At 44.1% G+C, this 19,511-nt stretch overlaps 1 protein-coding gene across 1 annotated transcript in view; it reads left to right on the top strand.

Moving 5' to 3' along the window:
- The window catches only part of MYO5B (myosin VB), a 151,795-nt gene that overhangs the window by 120,223 nt on the left and 12,061 nt on the right, over nt 1-19,511 (top strand). Inside the window, exons 27-34 of the mRNA XM_026865867.1 lie at nt 4,925-5,164; nt 5,982-6,079; nt 12,076-12,153; nt 15,082-15,283; nt 16,107-16,191; nt 17,351-17,494; nt 18,589-18,740; nt 19,064-19,153. Coding sequence (XP_026721668.1) covers nt 4,925-5,164; nt 5,982-6,079; nt 12,076-12,153; nt 15,082-15,283; nt 16,107-16,191; nt 17,351-17,494; nt 18,589-18,740; nt 19,064-19,153 — 1,089 coding nt within the window. The remainder of the gene's footprint in view (nt 1-4,924; nt 5,165-5,981; nt 6,080-12,075; nt 12,154-15,081; nt 15,284-16,106; nt 16,192-17,350; nt 17,495-18,588; nt 18,741-19,063; nt 19,154-19,511) is intronic.

Below are 19,511 nucleotides of genomic sequence, written 5' to 3'. Positions count from 1 at the left end.
TAAAAAAAAAAAAAAAAAAAAAAAAAAAGCAGCATTCTTTAATCTTTAGCCTCAAACAGGTGGAAAATGAACTTGCAAGAAAACACACCTCAGAGTTTGTTTTCAGTGGTGTTGCACTGCAGAGTTTCTCCAGCACAAGGTTCTTGCCAGAGTTGCACAAAAATGAGCTGAAGGTTGCAACAAGGAGCAGCCAGGTCTAAGAGCTTGCTCTAACACAGCGCAGACCTGCACATACCAGCTGTAGCACATGATACTTTGGGTACTGGAGCCTTGGGTGACTGTCAGTCTAGGAAGAGCTGACATCACTGTGAAAAGCAAGGAACAATTGTTCCAAATGCCATCCTTAGCCCTAAAGGAATTGCCTTCAAATGGTAATCCTTAGCCCTAAAGGAAAGGATTTTGCATCTGCTATAGGTGTGTTGGCCTGAAAGGAACCACTGAAAGAGACAAATACAGCTCACTGGTGTTTTCCCAGCTTGTGAATATAGGACGCTGCCTGAAGTCTCCATCTGCAGTGAAAGAGTGTCTTACTGCTGATTTTGAGTGCTGCTTTTCCCTCCTTCCCCACGACAGCTGCTCTGCGATTACAGCAAAGCTCATCCTCTCTTCTATTTCTCCTGCTGATTTGTATCTCAAATATTTATACTGTCTCTGGCTCCTTCAAGAGTCTTGTGTAATTAGATTTATTTTTTCCTCTTTGTCAGCTTAAAAAGCCTTTATCTTGGGGAACTAAGCTGAGGTGTCTAAAAGCTTACAGCAGACTCTTCCAGTGGATGCTTTTGAATGGTCCATGAGATACCAGCTTACAGAGGAGGAAGGGATGTTAGCTTTGCACTGCTGATGCACTATCTTTTGGAAACTGAGACTCCTCAGCCAGTTTGGAAATGTTTCAGGAGGTTTTAGAAAGGTGACTGCAGTGTCTTTTCAGAAACTAGTGTAATTCCCTGGAATTGAATATGAATTTTGACCTAGGTGAGGTGTGAACACTGTTACTGATGCAGCTTAACAGCTCATCATGGTGTCTTGCACTGGATGGGGGAGAGATGCTTGGATATGGTCATGAACAACCCAGGGTTTGGTTTGGATAAATACGAGTAAAATATATAAACACAATAAAAATGTAAATATATTTATAACTCCATGCATTATTTAAAAATAATACATACAAGTATCAGTTTGGGTGAATGTAATAAACACAGGTATTGCTGAAGAGTGGGTTTTGTTGGAGGTTAAGGTTGTTCCTGGGTCTTGTTCACTGCTTTGTGACCTGAGTCTTCACTGACTTCTGTTTCCTTCTGGGTCCCATTCAAGATATATGCAAAGTGTGGGTGTTAGTGGATGGCCATGTGGGCTTGGTTTTTGCAACCAGCACATGGTGTGCTACTTCATACATGTCTTCTGTCATCCAATTTTGTGTCCTGTACCAGCACAACACCCACGATGGCCAGGATTTGCCTTTGGGATTAGCTTTTGTTGGGGAGCCCGTTCTTGGTGCAGATTTTGATGCACACTCCTTCCTTAGTAAGGCTCATTTGGATAAGGGTTGATTGTTTCTTTTTGTAACACTGTGAAGAAATGTCAGAAATTTGGGCAAACACTGATATATTTACAGCAGGCATGAATTATGTGTCCTTTGTAATGGATAAAGAGAGCTTTCAGTAGATGCTGTCCCAAAATATGCCCAGGTAGGTGTTTGGTTAGCCATGATGCAGGGCTGGAGGGATGTGAAACATCTCCCTCATGGGAGATACATCCCTGAGTCATGCCTGTACAACAAAAAGTTCCCCAGCGAAAAATGTATTTTCCAGCTTGTTTTTTCAGGCTGGGAAAGTGGGGTAGGAATGAAGGCATGAAGGAGTCCTTGCCCCGACTTTGTGCTCCTAGCAGGAGCACAATGCGTAATTTAATTTCTCGCTCTTCGCATAGCTGGGATGTTTGTTTCATCCCTTAGACTTGGAAGCTCATCATAAAATGAGCTTCTAGAGAATTTTATTTTCTTTTCCTGTTGAGGGCCAGAAATAGAAGAGAGGGTAAGTTCCTGGCATGGTAGTACTAACCTCTGATTTACACAGGCTCATGCTTCATCCAGCACTGCTATATAAGCCCTTTCTTAAAAAATGAGGCTATTTCCATCACCATTAGTGCTTGGGTACCCCTTTCACACCTCCATAACCTGTACATGTTGGGATAAGTGTGAGTTCAAGTTCAGGATGTTCTGACTGTATAACTTGTAAAATAAATCATCGCTATTGGACAATGCTGAAGAAAAAGCATTTCTCACAGTGTAAGCAGAAATCTCCCTTTCCACATTCAAAGAATTTTATTTTGGCTTCTGTTCTGCCATCACTGGTACTGGTGCAAAAAGGGTGTACAGGCAGGGAACAACAGATCTATAGATATTGTAACACTGGTCTGTGAAAGCCACCAAGATAGGACTAGGGAATGAATTTAAATGTGAACTCGGAAAGGAGTCCAGGGCATGGGCTCTTGGAGCAGCGTTGTTTGTTACCACTTTTATAGAATCCCAGAATCATCTGGGTTGGAAAAGCCCTTGCAGCTCCTCCAGCCCAACCATGACCCTCACCCTGACCGTTCCCAACTCCCCCAGATCCCTCAGCGCTGGCTCAGCCCGACTCTTCAACCCCTCCAGGGATCCCGGGGACTCCCCCCTGCCCTGGGCAGCCCATTCCAACGCCCAACAGCCCCTTCTGCACAGAAATCCTTCCTCAGAGCCAGCCTGACCCTGCCCTGGGCAGCTTGAGGCCATTCCCTCGGGGCCTGGCGCTGGGGCCTTGGCTCCAGAGACTCATCCCCCCTCTCTGCCCCCTCCTGGCAGGGAGTTGCCGAGGGCCAGGAGGTCTCCCCTCAGCCTCCTCTTCTCCAGACTGAAGAACCCCTGTCATCCTGGCTTTGTTTCTAATCAGAGCATGCTTGATGTGAGCAGTCCCTGGACTGAGCAGTGTGGCTGACCCATCTCAAAAAAGTGAAAGAGGAGGGAGGAGGGAGGGAAAGAGAAAGAATAGCAGGGGTCTTATACAGCAAATAGCAAAAATCAAAGAAGAGCTGTTTGTTTAGAAAAGCACTTAATCACTTTCTTCTTACCCTTCATATGTCTCCGAGAATGATAAGAAAAGAGTGGAAAGCAAGTTGTTGCTTTAGCCACATGGCAAGAAGAGTTAAACCCGCTTTGGCCTTGATTCCCTACTGCACCCACATGTCTCCAAACTAATTTTAAAAAACAGTTACAGAAAAGCCAGTGTCTCACATGCTCCCTCTGCTGAGCTATTGTTAATGTGGACGTGGAGGAATTGCTGGATCTAATGCATTTCTTATCCCCCCCTTTATTTTTTTTTTAAATGACAGATAGTATAAAGTACCTGAATATGCTCCGTTAATGATGGTGTTTGTTCACCTAGGAATATGCCTGCTGTCCAGATGCCAGCTCTGCTATTCTGTTCACACCTCTGATGTGATAAGGCATGCTATTTATAATTTGTAAGGATTTATAATTACAACACCCGCTTCCTATGGAAACAAGGTTTACACAGCTGTGCTAGCTACACACTGTATGAATTGCATAAATGGCCTCCACCCCCCCCAGCCATTTTTGGATTCATTAACTCGCATCAGCCAATGCTGATAATGAAGCAGATATCCCATAGATAAGATGGATTGGGGGGGGGGGGAATCTGTGGAAAGGGTCAAAGGGTCAAGAGGCAGCAGGAAGAAGAAATTACATAGATCTTAGTAGGGAAAGAGCTAGTGCTGTTGTAGACACTAGAGAATCCACATGGATGGGGTTCAGTCCCTAGGAGAGGCCTGACCCCAAATCACTGGGACACCAGACTTTGTCATATAGCTTGTAGGCATCTCTGGTTTTGCCCTGTGACAGCTGGATGACGTTCCTCTTGGGTTTTGGTGTTCTCTGAGAGGCCCGGGTGCATGGGGACATGAGGGAGCAGTTCTGGGTGCCACCGTGCAGCAGCTGCTGGTGGAGGATCTGGTGGGCTGTTGGGATTTGGGCCATGAGCAGGACCCTGGGGGTCAGGCTCTGCCCCCCAGCTGCGACCCATAGCAAGGACTGCCCCATCTGCAGAAGCAGAGCTGCTCTTGACCCAGCTGGATGCCCCAGGTGGGTTTTGAGCGCTGGCAAAGTGCTGCCAAAGGTGGTGTTACCATCTGTTTCTTGGTGAAATGCTGAAATAAAGGCTGCTTAGCTGCCAGAGTTTTATTCTGTCTTCTACTGTCATGCAAAAGCAAATAAGCCCTTCAGTTGTCTTGGAGAACACAGCGATGCTCCTGTATCATTATTCAGGAGAAGCAGTTGGCATCAAACTTGTACTAATATTGCTTTTGCCTTCAAATGCCAGCAGCTGACAAGACATCAGGGTGAGAAAATCCCCCAACTGCAAACATTGCACCGGGGTGGGAGAATTACAAAATATATGAGGAAAGGATTGGGAATTCACACAGCCATAGCTTACGTAATGGGATGTCTGCCATGATGCAGGGTCACGTAAATGGGCATCTTCCAGCTTATTTAATGAATATGAAAGATGAGCTAAACATTGTGGGGTTTGTGGTGATTTCTTGATTGAGAAGGAAAAGGGCTAGAGAAGAAACAAACATGTTTGACATCTCTAACGGCTTGATTTTATGTTTAAAAATAGCATCAACAAATTAAAAAAAATCTCCCCTCTCTCACCCTGTAGTGTTGTTATTAAGTAGCAACAGGCTACTGATTACAGGAAAAATCTTTTCTGAACAACATGTGGCTGGACTGGCAGCAAAATCTAGGTCCTGTCATGAATCGATCATTCGGCTGTGATCATCAGTAATTGAGTTACTTCAGAGGTGTCTCAGAAAAGGATGAGGCCTTGCAAGGCAGTTTATCTAAACTGGTTAATGGCTCGGTATTTTCCAGAGGCAAGAGCTGGAGTCAGAGAACAAGAAGCTGAAAAATGAACTAAATGAGCTGAGGAAGGCCATTGCAGATGGAGCAACCCAGAATAGCTCATCCAGCGATGTGCAGGACAGGTACAACCTCCTACTGAACCAGCTGAAATCTGCCAACGAGGAGCTGGAAGTGCGGAAGGAAGAGGTGCTCATCCTGAGGACACAGATTATGAAGGCAGCCCAGCAGAAAGGGACAGAGAAGAACACGGTAACTGAGAGGGTTATGGATTTTCTTTTCCCATTCTGTTGCTGGAAGTTCACTGACTGCCTGAGCGATGCCATTTCTGCTTTGCTAGGCTCTGGGTGGAAGGATGGCACGGGGAGGTTATAGGAGGTTCTGCCTATGGATAAGATATTGTCCATGACATCATTTCACACAGTCCAGGACTACATGTCCCATGGTGGTCTGTACTGCTGTGAGGTGCTTTGACCCCACACCTGATGAGGTCTCGCCAACCCACACCAAGGAACAGCTTCTCCAGCCCTGCACCAAGGTGTGGTGGTCTGAGAGGTTCCCAGTGATGGTTTGTGACAACTGGGTTATTCTGCAAGGAAACATGTCAGGGGAAGAGAGCTTCTGGACCAGATTCTGCTCACTTGATGCTGGTGCAGCTGTAATGTGTTTCTACTGGTGTGTAGGCAAGAAGAGAGCCTGTCCCATCACAGTCATTTGAGGGCTTTTTGTTTAGAGCCTGTTCTGACAGAAAACTCTCTGAATTTTCTGAAAACTCTCACTTGGGCTTTTTAATTCACTGCCTTATCATTCCTTGAGGTTTTCATGTTTTCTATTTCAGATCACACACCCCCTTTATCTCTGTCCCAGGTTCCCTGCATCCTCCCTCCATCTCCTCATCTCTGCTGCTGTGTGTTTACATGCATACAAATTCATAGAAGCTCTCTAGTCTAGTTCTTCCCTGAGGAAGCTCTATTAAGGATGGTTGGGAGTTGTTTGGTACCAGGAACTTTGAAAGAGAGGAGGGGATGTGCAGGATGTCACGCTGCTGTGTTTTGCATGTTAAATTTAGGAGAGCATCCCCACCGATGCCAGCTGGCCCAACAGTGACAAGCACATTGGTCAGGAGGACGCGATTGAAGCCTACCAGGGGATGTGCAAGACAAACCGGTAAGTGTGGCCCAAATTTTTCCAGCAGCAGGAGGAGCTGACCAAAGTGTGAGAGATGAGATCCTGAGCAAAATTGACAGCGTGTTTTAGAGGGTTACCAGCTTTTGGATTGTGTTCTGGACCTTGGGTCGAGGGTAGGCCATAAAGATGGGACCGAAGATAGGTCTTGTGGTGGGGTGAGGAGCCCTCGTCTTTGGGGCAGTGTGACCCCAAGGGAGGGGAGATAGTGGCAGGTAGAAAAGCCAACATGGAAGTGAGCAAAACTGGGGTTTGACTTTGCTTCCAGTAAACAAATAGTAGCAAGATAAGGATTTGGGAAATATATAAGAAGTCTTCATGCTATGCTGGGAGAACAGCACTGTTCCCCTCTCGTTTTCCCAGAGGCAAAAGCCCGTGATGGTGGACTGAGCTAACCAACATATGCTATATTTTCTGGCAGTGCCCACGTTATTGGCTTTCTTGTGTCTAAACTAAGAGGAATATTCGTTTGATTTACAGGTTTCCCATAGAAAGGGTTAATATTGTGAACACGTGTCTGTCCTTAACAGTAACAATGAGCTTATATTGAGAGGCATTAAATCAATCTTCGTAGCTATCTAGGAGGAGATCAAATAAAAGTAGTGTCTTGCAAGAAGACAAAATAACATGGATTGAACAGCAAGATAATATAGAAAATAAATATTTATTTTATTGCAAGGAAATTGAATGTTCATCTCCTTTTTTCTTGACAAATAGATGTTTGAGGCTTTTTTCCTAAATAATTTGTGTTCAGCAAGATAGTCAGAAGACCTAACCATTGTGGATTAATGTTTTTTTATAACACCCATACTTTGCCACTTTGTGAACTGGTGGCAAGAAGGTTGTTAGCAGTCCAGGCTGGAAAATACCATGACTTAATTAGGATTTTATTCATACCTGTACAAATAAGAGGAAAGGCACACCGTCTTTGAATGCAATATGAAAAATTGTGAAGAGTTGCTCAACACTCTCAGAACTGTGTGACCAGAAAGGTGCAGTGGGAAATCCACGTGCCCGGATTGATGTGCCTAAATTCAATGTGTGTATATAGCCGTGTGGCCAGCTTTGGTCATCATGTCTGTGCTGTACGTCCCCCAAATTCCTGCCATAGTATGGGCAGGACTTCCTGACTTTGTGTCTGTTTGACTTGTTGAGGAGAATTTTTGGAGATCTCCCCAGTTACTCTGTGTGAGTCCCGAGACGGGCTTGCTGGAAGGGCTGGGTTCCACATGCATTGCGTTTACATATAGCTTAAACCCTGATGGGTGGCCCGAGGCTCAGCCCACATCAGTGCTGCCAGTTTTCACTTTGGCCCAGGGACCTGGAGGAGTGGGGATTGCTGGGTCCAGGACTCTCGTGACACTGGCTTCTCCCCCAGGCATCTTTTCTGGCTGGATCAAGGAACAGGCTTTGGTTGTTTTCAGTTTGTTACCAGTGAATATTGGCTTTCCTGAAGTGAACTTGCAGATGAAATTTCTGCCTGTCCTGCAGTGAGGGTGATGAGATTGATTTGAATGTCACCTTTTTATCAGTAAATCAATGGGGCTCAGCGTGCTTCCTCCTGCAAGCTGTGATTTTTGGCCACTTAATGAATTCTGTGAATTTGCTCTTATTTCCTTCCAACTTTGTCCTGGAGCTGTGAGCGCGGGTATGGATGTGAAATCCCATTGTCAGGCTCAGCTTTATTTCCTCCCTCAACCACATTTTCCAGCGTACATGTGTAGGGATGGTTGGTTAGTGTTCAGGGGTTAGTGAAGGAGCTGGGGTCAAGGCAGGAGTTGATGCTTTCACAGGGCACATGTCTGACCAGGTTGTGTCCCTGGTCCTGAGTAGGAACAGTTATTTGGCTATCCTGGAGTGCATGTTGTCCGCTTTCACTCAACCTGCCGGGAGTTTCCAGACTTCTGCAGGGAGGATTGAATCGGAGAAATCATCAAAAATGCCACAAAGATCTAATTTTCCACAAGAGTACAAATCTCTTTCCTTGCTGTTGGACAGGTGAGCTGCAATTTAAGAAGTTCCGTGTGATGTGGCCTTGGTGTGTTTTGGTCTCTTGAGGTTTGGGAAGGGAAATCTGCAGTCTCCTTGCTCAGCTTCCTATTGACTCTCTCATCTACCTGTCATATGAAGCTTGGCTGCTCTACTACAGTAGCAGTAGCTCTAGCCTGCTATTACCCTGATGTTTTGTGGCGATTTGATCCAATGGCTCGTTAATCGCCACCAGCTTCCCTGTTATGTGGTTCCCTGTGCATTTGTTTGTATATTGGGTTGGTTTATGAACTATAAGCTGGAGTTGATGGCATTAAAACAGATGAAAACGAGCACTCGGGGAGCATGTGTTATTGTATTTGTCGATATAAATTAACGTTCACTTCCCCTCAGCAAAAATTTGCATGTGTACTGACGTAGGTCTATACCCAAGCATGTCAGCATGTGAAACACAACTGCTTGCTCTTTCTAGTCTTGGTCAAAAAATATTTTAATGGAAAGCTTTTATGGTGGGATTGCAGTTCTGAAGTGGGATCAATAAGCAAGAACCACTTTTCTCCCACCTGCGCTTCAAGAAGCACTCCCATTTCTTTTTATCCTGATTCCTCTCATTTTGTCGGCTCCTTCTAACTGAGCTGGAATTCTTCTCTACTGGCCCAGTCTGACCGATGTGGTAAAGCTATGGTCCACCCATAGGTCACCCCTAGCTTGAAGTCATCACCTCTTAGCTGCTTAGGCTGGGGATAGAGCCTGGCTTTATTTTGGTGGGAGATAGACTTTCTATTTGCTCTACGTCTGTAATACAGAACTTTTAAATAAATACAGCAGGAGGAAAACAGGAAAAACTGCCAGTGGCTCTAACCCTGCTCACATAGTGATTCTCTTTCTTCACACCACTCTTGGCAGAAAACCCTCTGATGCCAGGTCAAGGGAAAATTTGAGTTAAAAGCAACCCCTTATAAATGCGGTGAACTTGGCTTTTTTTTCTTTTCCTTTTTATTTTTTAACTCTTGCTGACTTTCAAGTGCTAAAGGGAAAAGCATCAAGTTGGTTTCCAGCTAATTTTCTGCTTCAGTAACTGAATGTAAAGCTAGGTAGGATCTTTGTTCCCTGTTTCAGTTCTGGGGATCGTTCTTTCAAGCCTGTTTGATCTTGGTGGAAACCAAAAGACCAGGTGATGACGTTAGAGATAAGCTGGCAGCTCAAAGCAAATCAGGTGTAATCTTAGAAATTGACTTCCGTGATTAACTTCCAAGTGGTTTCTATAGAGTACATGGCTTGGGTTTTGTTTTTTTTTTTTCTGCTGGGTGAGTCCCACCTACAGCTGCAGTGCAAAGTGAAGGGCTGACACTGGCTTCACGTAGAGGATGCTTTTGCGGCTGGAAGAGGCCATCACAAGGAAAGGGTTCACATACCACTTCCAATGTGTCTCCTCTTATCACTGCTTCCCACTGTCATGTACCTAATCTGCGGTGTGCATTAGTTTTCCATTTAATTTAAAAAAAAAAAGGCATATCTGTATTTGAAAATTAAATGCCCCTTCTTTATTAAGAGATGATAATTATCTGAAGATGCTAAAATTAAATCTCTGGGGTTTGGTGCACATGCACCTCCATTAAGCTACTTGCATCAGGCGACATGGAGAAGGGAAGATGGGTATTTGGGCAGGAATTTCTTTATTTTTCATGAAGACAGGTCACCAGCTGCTCCCCAAAACCTGTACCTCCAAGATAAGGATAAAGGAGAAATGAGGCTTTATGAAGCATGTCCTTTCAACTCCTTTCAGCCTTATTTGAGAGAAGGATATACCCAGCATTTTACGAAATTATTTTGGCACATCCTAATTAATCTAATTAGCTAAAAGGACCTGAATTGACTTTTAATGTCTTGGTCAGTGTGAACTTCTGGGAGAAGGGAAGCTCAGTGATTTCTGAGCCAGTGCCATGTTGATGGACATAGGCTGAATGCTTATTTCCCAGGGCAGTTTTGTCTTAGTATAATGGCACCCCCTTGAGCTGCTTTCCTCATTCACAATGCGTGTGATTAAAAGAGGAAGGAAGCTATTTTTCAAAGGAGCTTATCCAGGAGAAAGTATCTCTTGAAAATGCTGCTCATTGTGTGAAATTTCCTAGATTACTAACATGTAATAAATAATGAGGATCCCTCCTGGGTTTTTTCTTGGTTTTCAGTGCCTAAGTACATGTTCTGTTAAGATTATCTGAACCAAATAAAAGACCTTACTAATGAATTGATCCAAATTGGACCAATAAACCTCCATCTGTCAGCCTACAGACCCCTTTGGAAACCTGCTACGTATGGGGTAAAACCAAGGCTTTAGTTTAAATTCATATATACGGCTTTAACAGATGAATTTTCCAAATGTTAATGCCCGAAATGTTTGCTACTTTTGAGAAATGCCATGCTCGTTCACCAGGATGGAAGGGATGTACAAGCCGTGTGCAGCAGCGAGACACCTCTTGAGTCCTTTTGTGGAAGTGCTGCAACACCACATTTCTTCTCACTGCTTTCCTTGTGTGAAAATTTGCTATAGAAAGTTTGCATGTTGTGCTTTTCTACTTAAATACGCAGAGCTTTCCGCCACAGGGGATGGCATCTGCTGTGCCTCTTTTCAAAACAGGAAATGTATTTTGGCTCTTTTTTTTTTTTTGTCTGAAAGTTTAATGATACATTAAGCGATTTTTTTTGTCGTTGTTTGTATTTTATTATTATTTTGAACAACTGTTTTCTAACTGACATCAAAACCAAGTAAAATCTCGCTGGAGCAAGTGTTCCTGATCAGGTTGACCAGCTGACATGGCTCATTTGTAATGTGTTCAACACCTCATTAATGAAGATAAGTGAGTTCCCTGCATTTTGTAACTTCAAAAAAAACCCCAACCTGTTAAAAAAAAAATTCTAGTACTAAAGTGAGATGAGACTTTTCAGGGTATTTTACTGCCTGGACGGTTACAGAGGAGATTTGGTCTCATGGATATAAGGACATGAACATCCAAGGGGTGTTTGGGCCAAAAGTTGCTCTGAGGAAAGGTGGATGTGTTTGACTCGATGATTGAGGAGACCCTCAACTGAAGTAGGAGGAAGAGAATTTCTTTTAGACCAGTGGAAATTGCTGCAGAAGGAGGGAAATGGAGAAACTTGCCTTAAAAATGTCTTATTAGTGAGATGTGCCAAAGCACAGAAAGTCTGGAAGAGGAATGAGCTCTTCCAAACTATCAGCATGCAGTAAAATACAGGGTTGGGTTATGTTTGCACTGTGGGCTGGAAGTGTATGTGGGCTGTTCCAGTTCAAAAATAGTTAATTTTGGGGAAGATGAAGGAAGGAAGCCTGCTGGGAGCTGCTAAGGATCACTCTGCTTTTCATTTTACCCTCGCTGCGTTTCGACACCTCTTCCTTACCCCTCATGCTGACTTTCTGCTCTCTCATTTATCCCTCATGGTCCTTGTTCCTCCTTGTTGGTTTTTAAGTGTAAGGTTTTAATGAGGATTTGAGCTAGCTGGTGTGGCGTGGGCTTGCCAGTTTTTCCTTGCAATCATACAGGAAACAGTTTATCCACACAGAAACAAAAACTCAGGCTCTGACTTCCAGGAATTTAGGCTTTTTGTTAAAAACAGTAGCATCTCAGGAATGGTGATAACTTGACAAGACGTTGGACGGGGTGATCTGCGGGTGATCCCTTCTCACCTGAATGATTTTGGGTTGCCGTGTTGACTGTGGTGGGTTGGGGAGGAAGAGGCTGCATGAAGACACATTTCACAGCTGGGGAGGGGAGGAGGAGCTCCACTAGCCAGGGGTGTCCTATGGGGCATGACCAGGGTATGGTTCTCCTTCAGCATCATAGAAAACAAATACAATGTAATGAAAGTGTGCTTTAAAAAATAAAATAAGGGTTCTGCACCTTTTCCCCTTCTATTGCAATTGACCTTTTGTCTTTGTCCTCTTGTTTCCTTTTTCTGTCCTTTATTTCTAGCAAGACTGAGGACTGGGGATATCTTAATGAAGATGGAGAGCTCGGCTTGGCTTATCAAGGCTTAAAGCAAGTTGCCAGGTCAAACACTTTGGTTTTTTCCCACTGCTTCTTCTCCCCTCTCTCCATTTCACTCGCCCTTTTGTTTCTTTCTCTTCCTCTGCTGTTGTCCTCTGTAGGACCTGTTGTCCTCTCCTGGGAGCAGCCAGAGGTAGGATATCCAGATTTGGAGGAATTGAGACCCTGCTCTGATTTCAAAGGAGTAATTGCAATTCTGATTGGGCATTGCTGATGGTGACTGTTGTCACTAATGCCTGAGCTGTGATTCAGTAAGAATTATGTTATGTTAATAAGAAATTGTGTAATAAAGGTGTTGGGAAGCTGTAATCTCCAGGAAGCCCCCCAAAAACACTGTGGATGTTTTTTTCTCAAATTGTGCTAAGATATTGCACTTCCCTAAAGCATTTTCTTCCAATTCTTGACATCTCAGAAGTGGAGTTCCTGTGTTTGTATTGCGATGCTGTCTGCTTTGCATGCTCCCAGGGATTGTGTGCTCCCATCAGTGCATTTTCTATAGATATAAGGAGGAAGGTGCATGGTGGGGACACAGTGTCATCATTCCCCACGTCCTGGTCTGGTGGGACACACCAGGGTCGTACCTGCAACCTCCATATTTCCTGGGGATGCCAGTGATTCCGTAATGATCACTCACCTCCAAGCTAATGAACCTTTAGAAAGACAAGTGGAGATTAAAGCAAGGCAGAAGGAGTCCTGGATTATTATTCTGGTTCAAGATGGTGCTTGGAAGAGCTGATAATTAAATGTTGATTTATTAAGATGTTTTAAAATGTGCTCTACTGTTCTCCTGCAGGGTGGTTATGAGGCTTCAATATATGTGATTTTTATAAAAGATATGGAATGAGCTGATTAAGGATATTGTAGAGAGGAAATGTTAAAATAAACTTTTGTATAAAATAATCTAAAGTGGTCACATCTAGAAGGATTAGAGTAAAACCAGACAATAACAGGAGGAATAACAGGGATGATTCATTTATTTTTCAAAGCAGTGTAGGAACCCAAGTTCATAGAAGGAGCATGTTTTTCTGAGGGCAGCTCATGATTAATCCAAACCTACATGAAGAAATAAAATGAAAATTAACTACTTAATATTTATTTCATGGTCGGCCTATATTTTCCAAGCCTATTAAGAATGTAACTCCTGACATGATTATGAGGCTGACTGCATTATTGCCCATGTTTCTATCGATAGAAAACACACTTTTCTGTCTTTTGCTACAAAATGGTAGTAGAGATTGTTTAGATCTTTAAAAAACAACAACAACAAAAGAACAAACTGGAGAATGATTAATGCTTTTCATCCAGAAATCTCCCATAGAAAGCATGTGTTCTTTTATACAATCCTTTAAAAAAAAACAACAAACCAAACCATGCTTAATTGTTCCTTCAGAGAAGCAGTTCACAGGCATGAATCTCCATGAATTTCCCAGTGGGCTGAATGGGGTTGTAGCTTTTTCCCTGCTGGCAGAGCTCCACGTCTGTGCATGTCCTGGGTAATTCTAAGCTATCAACACCAGAGCCATCTTCACTTTTGAGGATCGCTGTTTGCATCTGATGCCAGAGGAGCCGAAGCCCCTGAGCTGGGTGTGTGGCTGTCCATAGCTCTGCCCAGGAGAGCACATCCGTGAGCTACAGCAAGGACATGGGCTTGGTCATCCCCCGGGGTTGTTCCTCCTCTTTGCCACCATCGCCCTGTGTAATCCGGGACTAACACTTTGCAGTTTCTGTCTTAATGCCCTTTCCTCAGAGTCCTCATCCCTTCTGAAGTCACTTATTTCAGGCTTCTTGAGAGAGCTGGTAGACTAACCAGGATATTTCCATTTAGCAGAGGGTAGAGGATACCCTTAAAAAATCAATTACTATGTCACTTGCCAGTTTTTCAGCACCCCCATCAGCATGGGTATGTACAGGAGGGCAATTAACATCTCAGTGATGAATCGTTCTCTCACTGGGTTAACAAAGGCATCTGGTTTAGCAGATGGCTGGATAATGCATTGAATAAATACCTTACTAATATATGCCTTTCCCCCCACTGTGGTTGTCCTTATGCGCAGGGCTGGAAGGAGACCTGATGTAGGGAAAGGGGGGTCAGAGAGAGTGGCAGGACAAATTATTAGAGAAAAAGTTGTGTACCCACCGAAAAGTGGGAGAAGGGCTGGTTTTGGTGGCTTCAGTCAGCTGTGTATCTATCACGGTGTTAGTATTTGTATGTCATGGAGTACAAGCAAACAAGTCTTTTTCCCCCTTCTGAAGAGTCCTGGAGAAGTCGGCAGTGACGATGAAAGCTGAGAGCAGGAACTGATCATGGTGACAGAGAATTGCCTTCTGTGTAGTTTTCTGCAGGTGCTTTTTGAATGAAAATTGAGATATATGTGAATATACCTTTTTTTTTTTTTTTTTAAAGCAAAGATAAAATAGCAGCTCTGCAAACAACTAGAAGGAATGAAGGGTTTCAGCTTCTGCCTTTCTTGAAACTCCCAGCGGTAGCAAAGGAAGCCCCTGGCAGTCCAACTGCCCAGAACCATTTGCAAGATACACAGTTCAGTTTTCAAGAGCAAGAACTGATGTATTTACGTTTGCTTCTTGCTAATGGGAAGAGTAAAGGAATCCAAATCTGTGATATGGTTGCAGAAAAAAAGGGAGATCTTGGATTTTATTTTTTTCTTCCCCCTATTATTTAAAAAAAAACCCAAACCTTCACAAACTTTTGCTTTCATGTCTCTAATTTCAAAAGTATTTAATCTGCAGTATAGCAAATGACAGACTAATGTGGCAATAATAGCTGTAGCACCCCTTTGCGTGTGTCAAGTTTTGTAGGGAGGTTGACCAGGAACGTCTCCCACATTGGCTGACTTTGAAGGATGTAAACTCAAATGGCAGTTACTACCACGATGCTGAAATCACAGGCTGGTTGGTGTGGTCCTTTCTCAGGTTGCTGGAAGCACAGCTCCAAGATCAGAGAAGAGAGCATGAGGAGGAGGTAGAAGCTCTGAAAAAACAGGTGGATGCAATGAAAGAAGAGATGGAGAAACAGCAGCAGGCTGTCCTGCAGACCACCCTGCAGCTGTCTCCAAAGGTCCAGGTGGAATTTGGAATTCAGCAAGAAATTACACGTCTCACCAATGAAAATCTGGTAAGAGACTGTACTGAGACTGTAAGAGACATAGCTTAATAAAGAAGGGGAAAAAGTAACAGGTTGAGAGAACGGAGACAGGAAATGTGAAGGGGAGAAGGCACTGGGGTCTCTTCCACCCCTCCTAAACTCTCTGTGGAATCCTTCAGCGTCTCTCACTGGTGCATTTGGGAGTGTTGGTACTTGGCTTTGAACTGTTGTTCAGTGGCTGTATGACTCTTGTGACTCCCTAGCTACTTTATTTTTTCTGTTTTTTAAACCTGTCTGCTTTGTGGCACTGCCTGTTAAGTGAGATCATTGAGGACCCTTGTACTCTGTAATTATGCACAAAGACGACACGATCCTTTCTTCTTACTTTTATTGGGGTGGGAGGGGCAGTTGCCACTCCAAAAAGTTGTCCTGGCTGATCATACATTTTCCATTTCTCACCTCCTGTATCTCTGTGCAAGGTCTGGAGTGAACACTTGGCCCCTCCTGAGCAGGTGAGGGCTTCTTGCCTTTCTTCACAGTGCTAGTATCCAGTGTGGTAACTGTTTACATATGATTAACAGCCAGGAGTAAAATACTTTGGGTGATCTGTTGTGAGTATTGCCTGCTGTGGGCTACCTCTAGAAAAAGCAGACACACAACACCCACGGTCTTTGTGGTTGTATAAATTTTGTGGGTGTCTCTGAGCCACCCAGAAATAACACAGCTCTTCTTTTACCAAGATGTTCACGTGCTGCAGAGACCAGGCTGCTGAGTGACTCCAGCCTCTAACTCACCCCAGATGAGTTGTTCTTGAGGTGTCTTTTTTTAACCCAATGCATCTTCTATTTTTCAGGATCTTAAAGAAATGCTAGAGAACTTGGAAAGCAATGAAATGAAGCTAAAGAAGCAGCTGAAGTTTTACGTGAAGAAGGTCAAAGATTCAGCTCTTGGTAGGCTTTGGGCTGGGGGAGCAACACTCTGGTTTTGTTTCTTTGGCCAGCCTTGGAGAGCTGCAGGTTTTTCTCTTTCTGTTGAAGTAAGATTTTGCTCATTCTGGCACTGACCTAGCAGCGAGCACTGAGCTCATCGTCAGCGTGACAGCAGGGCACAGAAAATCCAGATGAAGCTCCTGGGTCGGTCTTAGGCTGCCTTTGAGCGAGCGCAGCATCGCTGCGGTAGCTGTAGCCTGTTGACGTGGTTGAACGTGGTAAACTTGGAGGAGGGTCCACGAAGTGATGGAAGGAGAGTGGTTGCTGGAGGTGTTGGTCTGATGCTTGGTGTACCAGGGTTTGGAAGATATTTACAGAAGCCTTTTTGCTTTCATTGCTGACAGTGCTGTGACCCAAGCAGAGCTATAGAGAGGAGAGCAGTGGCTAGCAGGCAATTTTGAGAGGGAATTAAAATAATTTAGGATCAAAATACATGTGTATGTTCTGCTTGATGAGAAAACACCTCAAATGTGACATCTGTGTTTTATAGAAGGAATTTCCCATTCTCTGGAGACGCTGTGATTAATCACATAACCTTGTTCTCATGAGCTAATTTCTGAAAACCAGGCATTAAGTGAAATTAAGCTGAATAACTGGAGGTTTCCATGGCTAGCACAGCTGGTCTCTCAGTGTAATTTTCATGCAGCAGGCTGCTGTTTACTGCAGCACTTGCATGCTGATCTCTCCTGTTTTATTCAACTTTTATGGAAGCACAACGCTCAATGGTGTGTCACCACGGTTCTTCAGCTTTACAGCCAACCAGAAGAGGTGATGAGTAGGTATTTCTTCATTGCCTGGCTAATTTTTTTCCCCTCTGTGAAAATGATACACTAAAACAATTCCTATAGGGTTACTAACTTCTAGCCTGTGGTTCCTTGGAAAATAAAAAATGACTTCATCTTTTCCTCCTTAGGTCCAACTTTTGCACTCTTTCTTTCATTGAGAATCAGAACTACTGCTGATTGGTAATTCAGAACCTGGTTCTTTAGATTCTCATAAGTCTGCTGAAGCTGATGACATTATTGGAAACTTACTATATAACATTTTGACCTGGTGTCTGCTCTAAGGCCAATGGAGGACATGAATAGCATTCATGCTCTTTTCACAGAATCCCAAAGCCCAATACTGGCGGAAGGGTGGCAGCACGAGAGTAAAATGCAAGCTGTTGTCCAGAGGAAGGAGAAAGATTTTCAGGGCATGTTGGAATATTTTAAAGAAGATGAGCCACTCCTCATCCAAAACCTCATTATAGGTGAGGAACTTGCTTTGCTCCTGTGCCTGGCTCCTTCTTCTCTTGCCTGGGAGATCTCAATATAGGCAAATAGATCTTCTCAAATTAATCCCTTCTGGGGCTGCATGTTTATGGTGATGGTAGGTAAAGCAGCACAGCACTAAGCAGCTAGACCAGCATGGATATAATCCTTAGGAACAGAAGAAAATGGAAAAATGCAAAAAGGAGTCTGCAGTTTTCAGAGCAGATGGTAACTTCCTGAGCTTCATAGGATGTGGTAGTACATGGGGAGGGGATAGCAAAGGATGGAACCCAATGATTTTGCGCAGCAATGGAACAAAGGCCGTTTGGTTTATGAGATAATAACAGATAATAAACTTGTGAGTTGTTTTACGCTGGAAGGTCTGATCAGAATTGCTGCAGATTCCCATTATTCAGTGCTCTTAGAAAAGTCCTGCTAAGTGTTAGTATTTACCATCACTCTCTAACCCCAGCAGAGTCTAGTGAGTATCTGAAAAGTGTTCAAAGAGCAGTGCTCGCCTGCTGCTGTGGTCTCTGAAGTGCCCCTAATCAGACAGGCTTTTTCTTCAGAGACTGCAGATTCCCACAGCTACATTAGGATTCAGTATCTCGAAGGAAAGAGTGATTAATTACGTCATGAATTCAGAGGGAGGGGTTTATAACCTGTGGGTTATTCCTGAAAGCTTTGGGGAGTTTATCTAAGGCTATTTCTGTGCTGCTTGGGCAGGCTTTGACATGGTAAAGATGATCTAGTGCTACATGTGCATCCCTAAGGTGTAATGGGGTGGTGTCATAAGCCTCAGTGCGGACACTGCTACCCTCCCGAGCCTAGGGCTGCAGCTTTTCTGCTTTGGCTGGCCTCAGCAGGTCCGTCTGTCCTGCAGCTGGACCTCTGGCTCTGTGTCCACGCTGCAGAGAGGGATGCAAGTTGCAGAGCCAAAATTCAGCTTCCCCGGGGCTGGGGTGAGAGGGGTTTGCCTGGGTAGGTCTCCAGCTCTAGCATTCCCTGCTTCACCTGGCAGTTGGTGAATTTTAAGAGGATTTAAGAAAACAAAAAAAAATTAAAAATAACCACAAAACACCAAACCTTCTAGATCTCAAGCCCCAGGCAGTATCTGCTACTGTTCCCTGCCTTCCTGCCTACATCCTCTGCATGTGCATCAGACATGCGGATTACATCAGTGATGACCAGAAAGTGCACTCCTTGCTCACCTCCAGCATCAATGGCATTAAAAAAGTGCTGAAGGTAAGTGTCTCTTTTCTCTTGTCCTGGGGTTGAGATGGTGTGGGATGGTAACCATGCCAAAGTGTGTGATATTCAGCTCTCCTAGGGGTTTTCAAATCACTCTTATGGCTTCCCTTTTTAGACGAACAAGGAAAATTATGATCTTAGCAACAAAATTGTTTGCCTTTCCAGATTTAAAAAAAAAGTTATCGGGGAACAAATGGCTAATACTGTCCATCTGCAGAGGGAGCCTTCTGATTCTAGGTAGGGAAATACTTTGTCTTGCAATGCCAGTGTCCCCCGCTGAAGGGGGCATCTCACACGTTCTATTTTTGCTCCTCCAGAAACACAACAATGATTTTGAGATGACGTCATTTTGGCTGGCAAATACTTGCCGCCTCCTGCACTGTTTAAAGCAGTACAGTGGAGATGAGGTAAGAAACTCATGGTTGATCTTGAGTATGTTGATATCCCTCCAGGAATGGTCTTCAGGTCTCCTGGGTCTAGTGGCTTCCCTCTGGCTACAACATGGGGTCACCTCTGACTTTCATCCTTTATTAATATGATTAATAACATGAGGCAGCTCCTAGAATGGTAGAATCACAGACTGGTTTGGGTTTGAAGAGACCTCTAAAGGCCATCTAGTCCAACCCCCTGCCATGGGCAGGGACATCTTCACTAGATCAGGTTGCTCAGAGCCCCGTCCAACCTGGCCTGGAATGTTTCCAGGGATGGGGCATCCACCACCTCTCTGGGCAACCTCTGCCAGGGCCTCACCACACTCATCATAAA

The sequence above is a fragment of the Athene cunicularia genome, assembly GCF_003259725.1.
Source record: "Athene cunicularia isolate RWA chromosome Z unlocalized genomic scaffold, athCun1 chrZ_part1, whole genome shotgun sequence".
In the NCBI taxonomy this organism is placed as follows: domain Eukaryota; kingdom Metazoa; phylum Chordata; class Aves; order Strigiformes; family Strigidae; genus Athene; species Athene cunicularia.
This window is presented reverse-complemented; position numbering and strand designations above follow the sequence as displayed.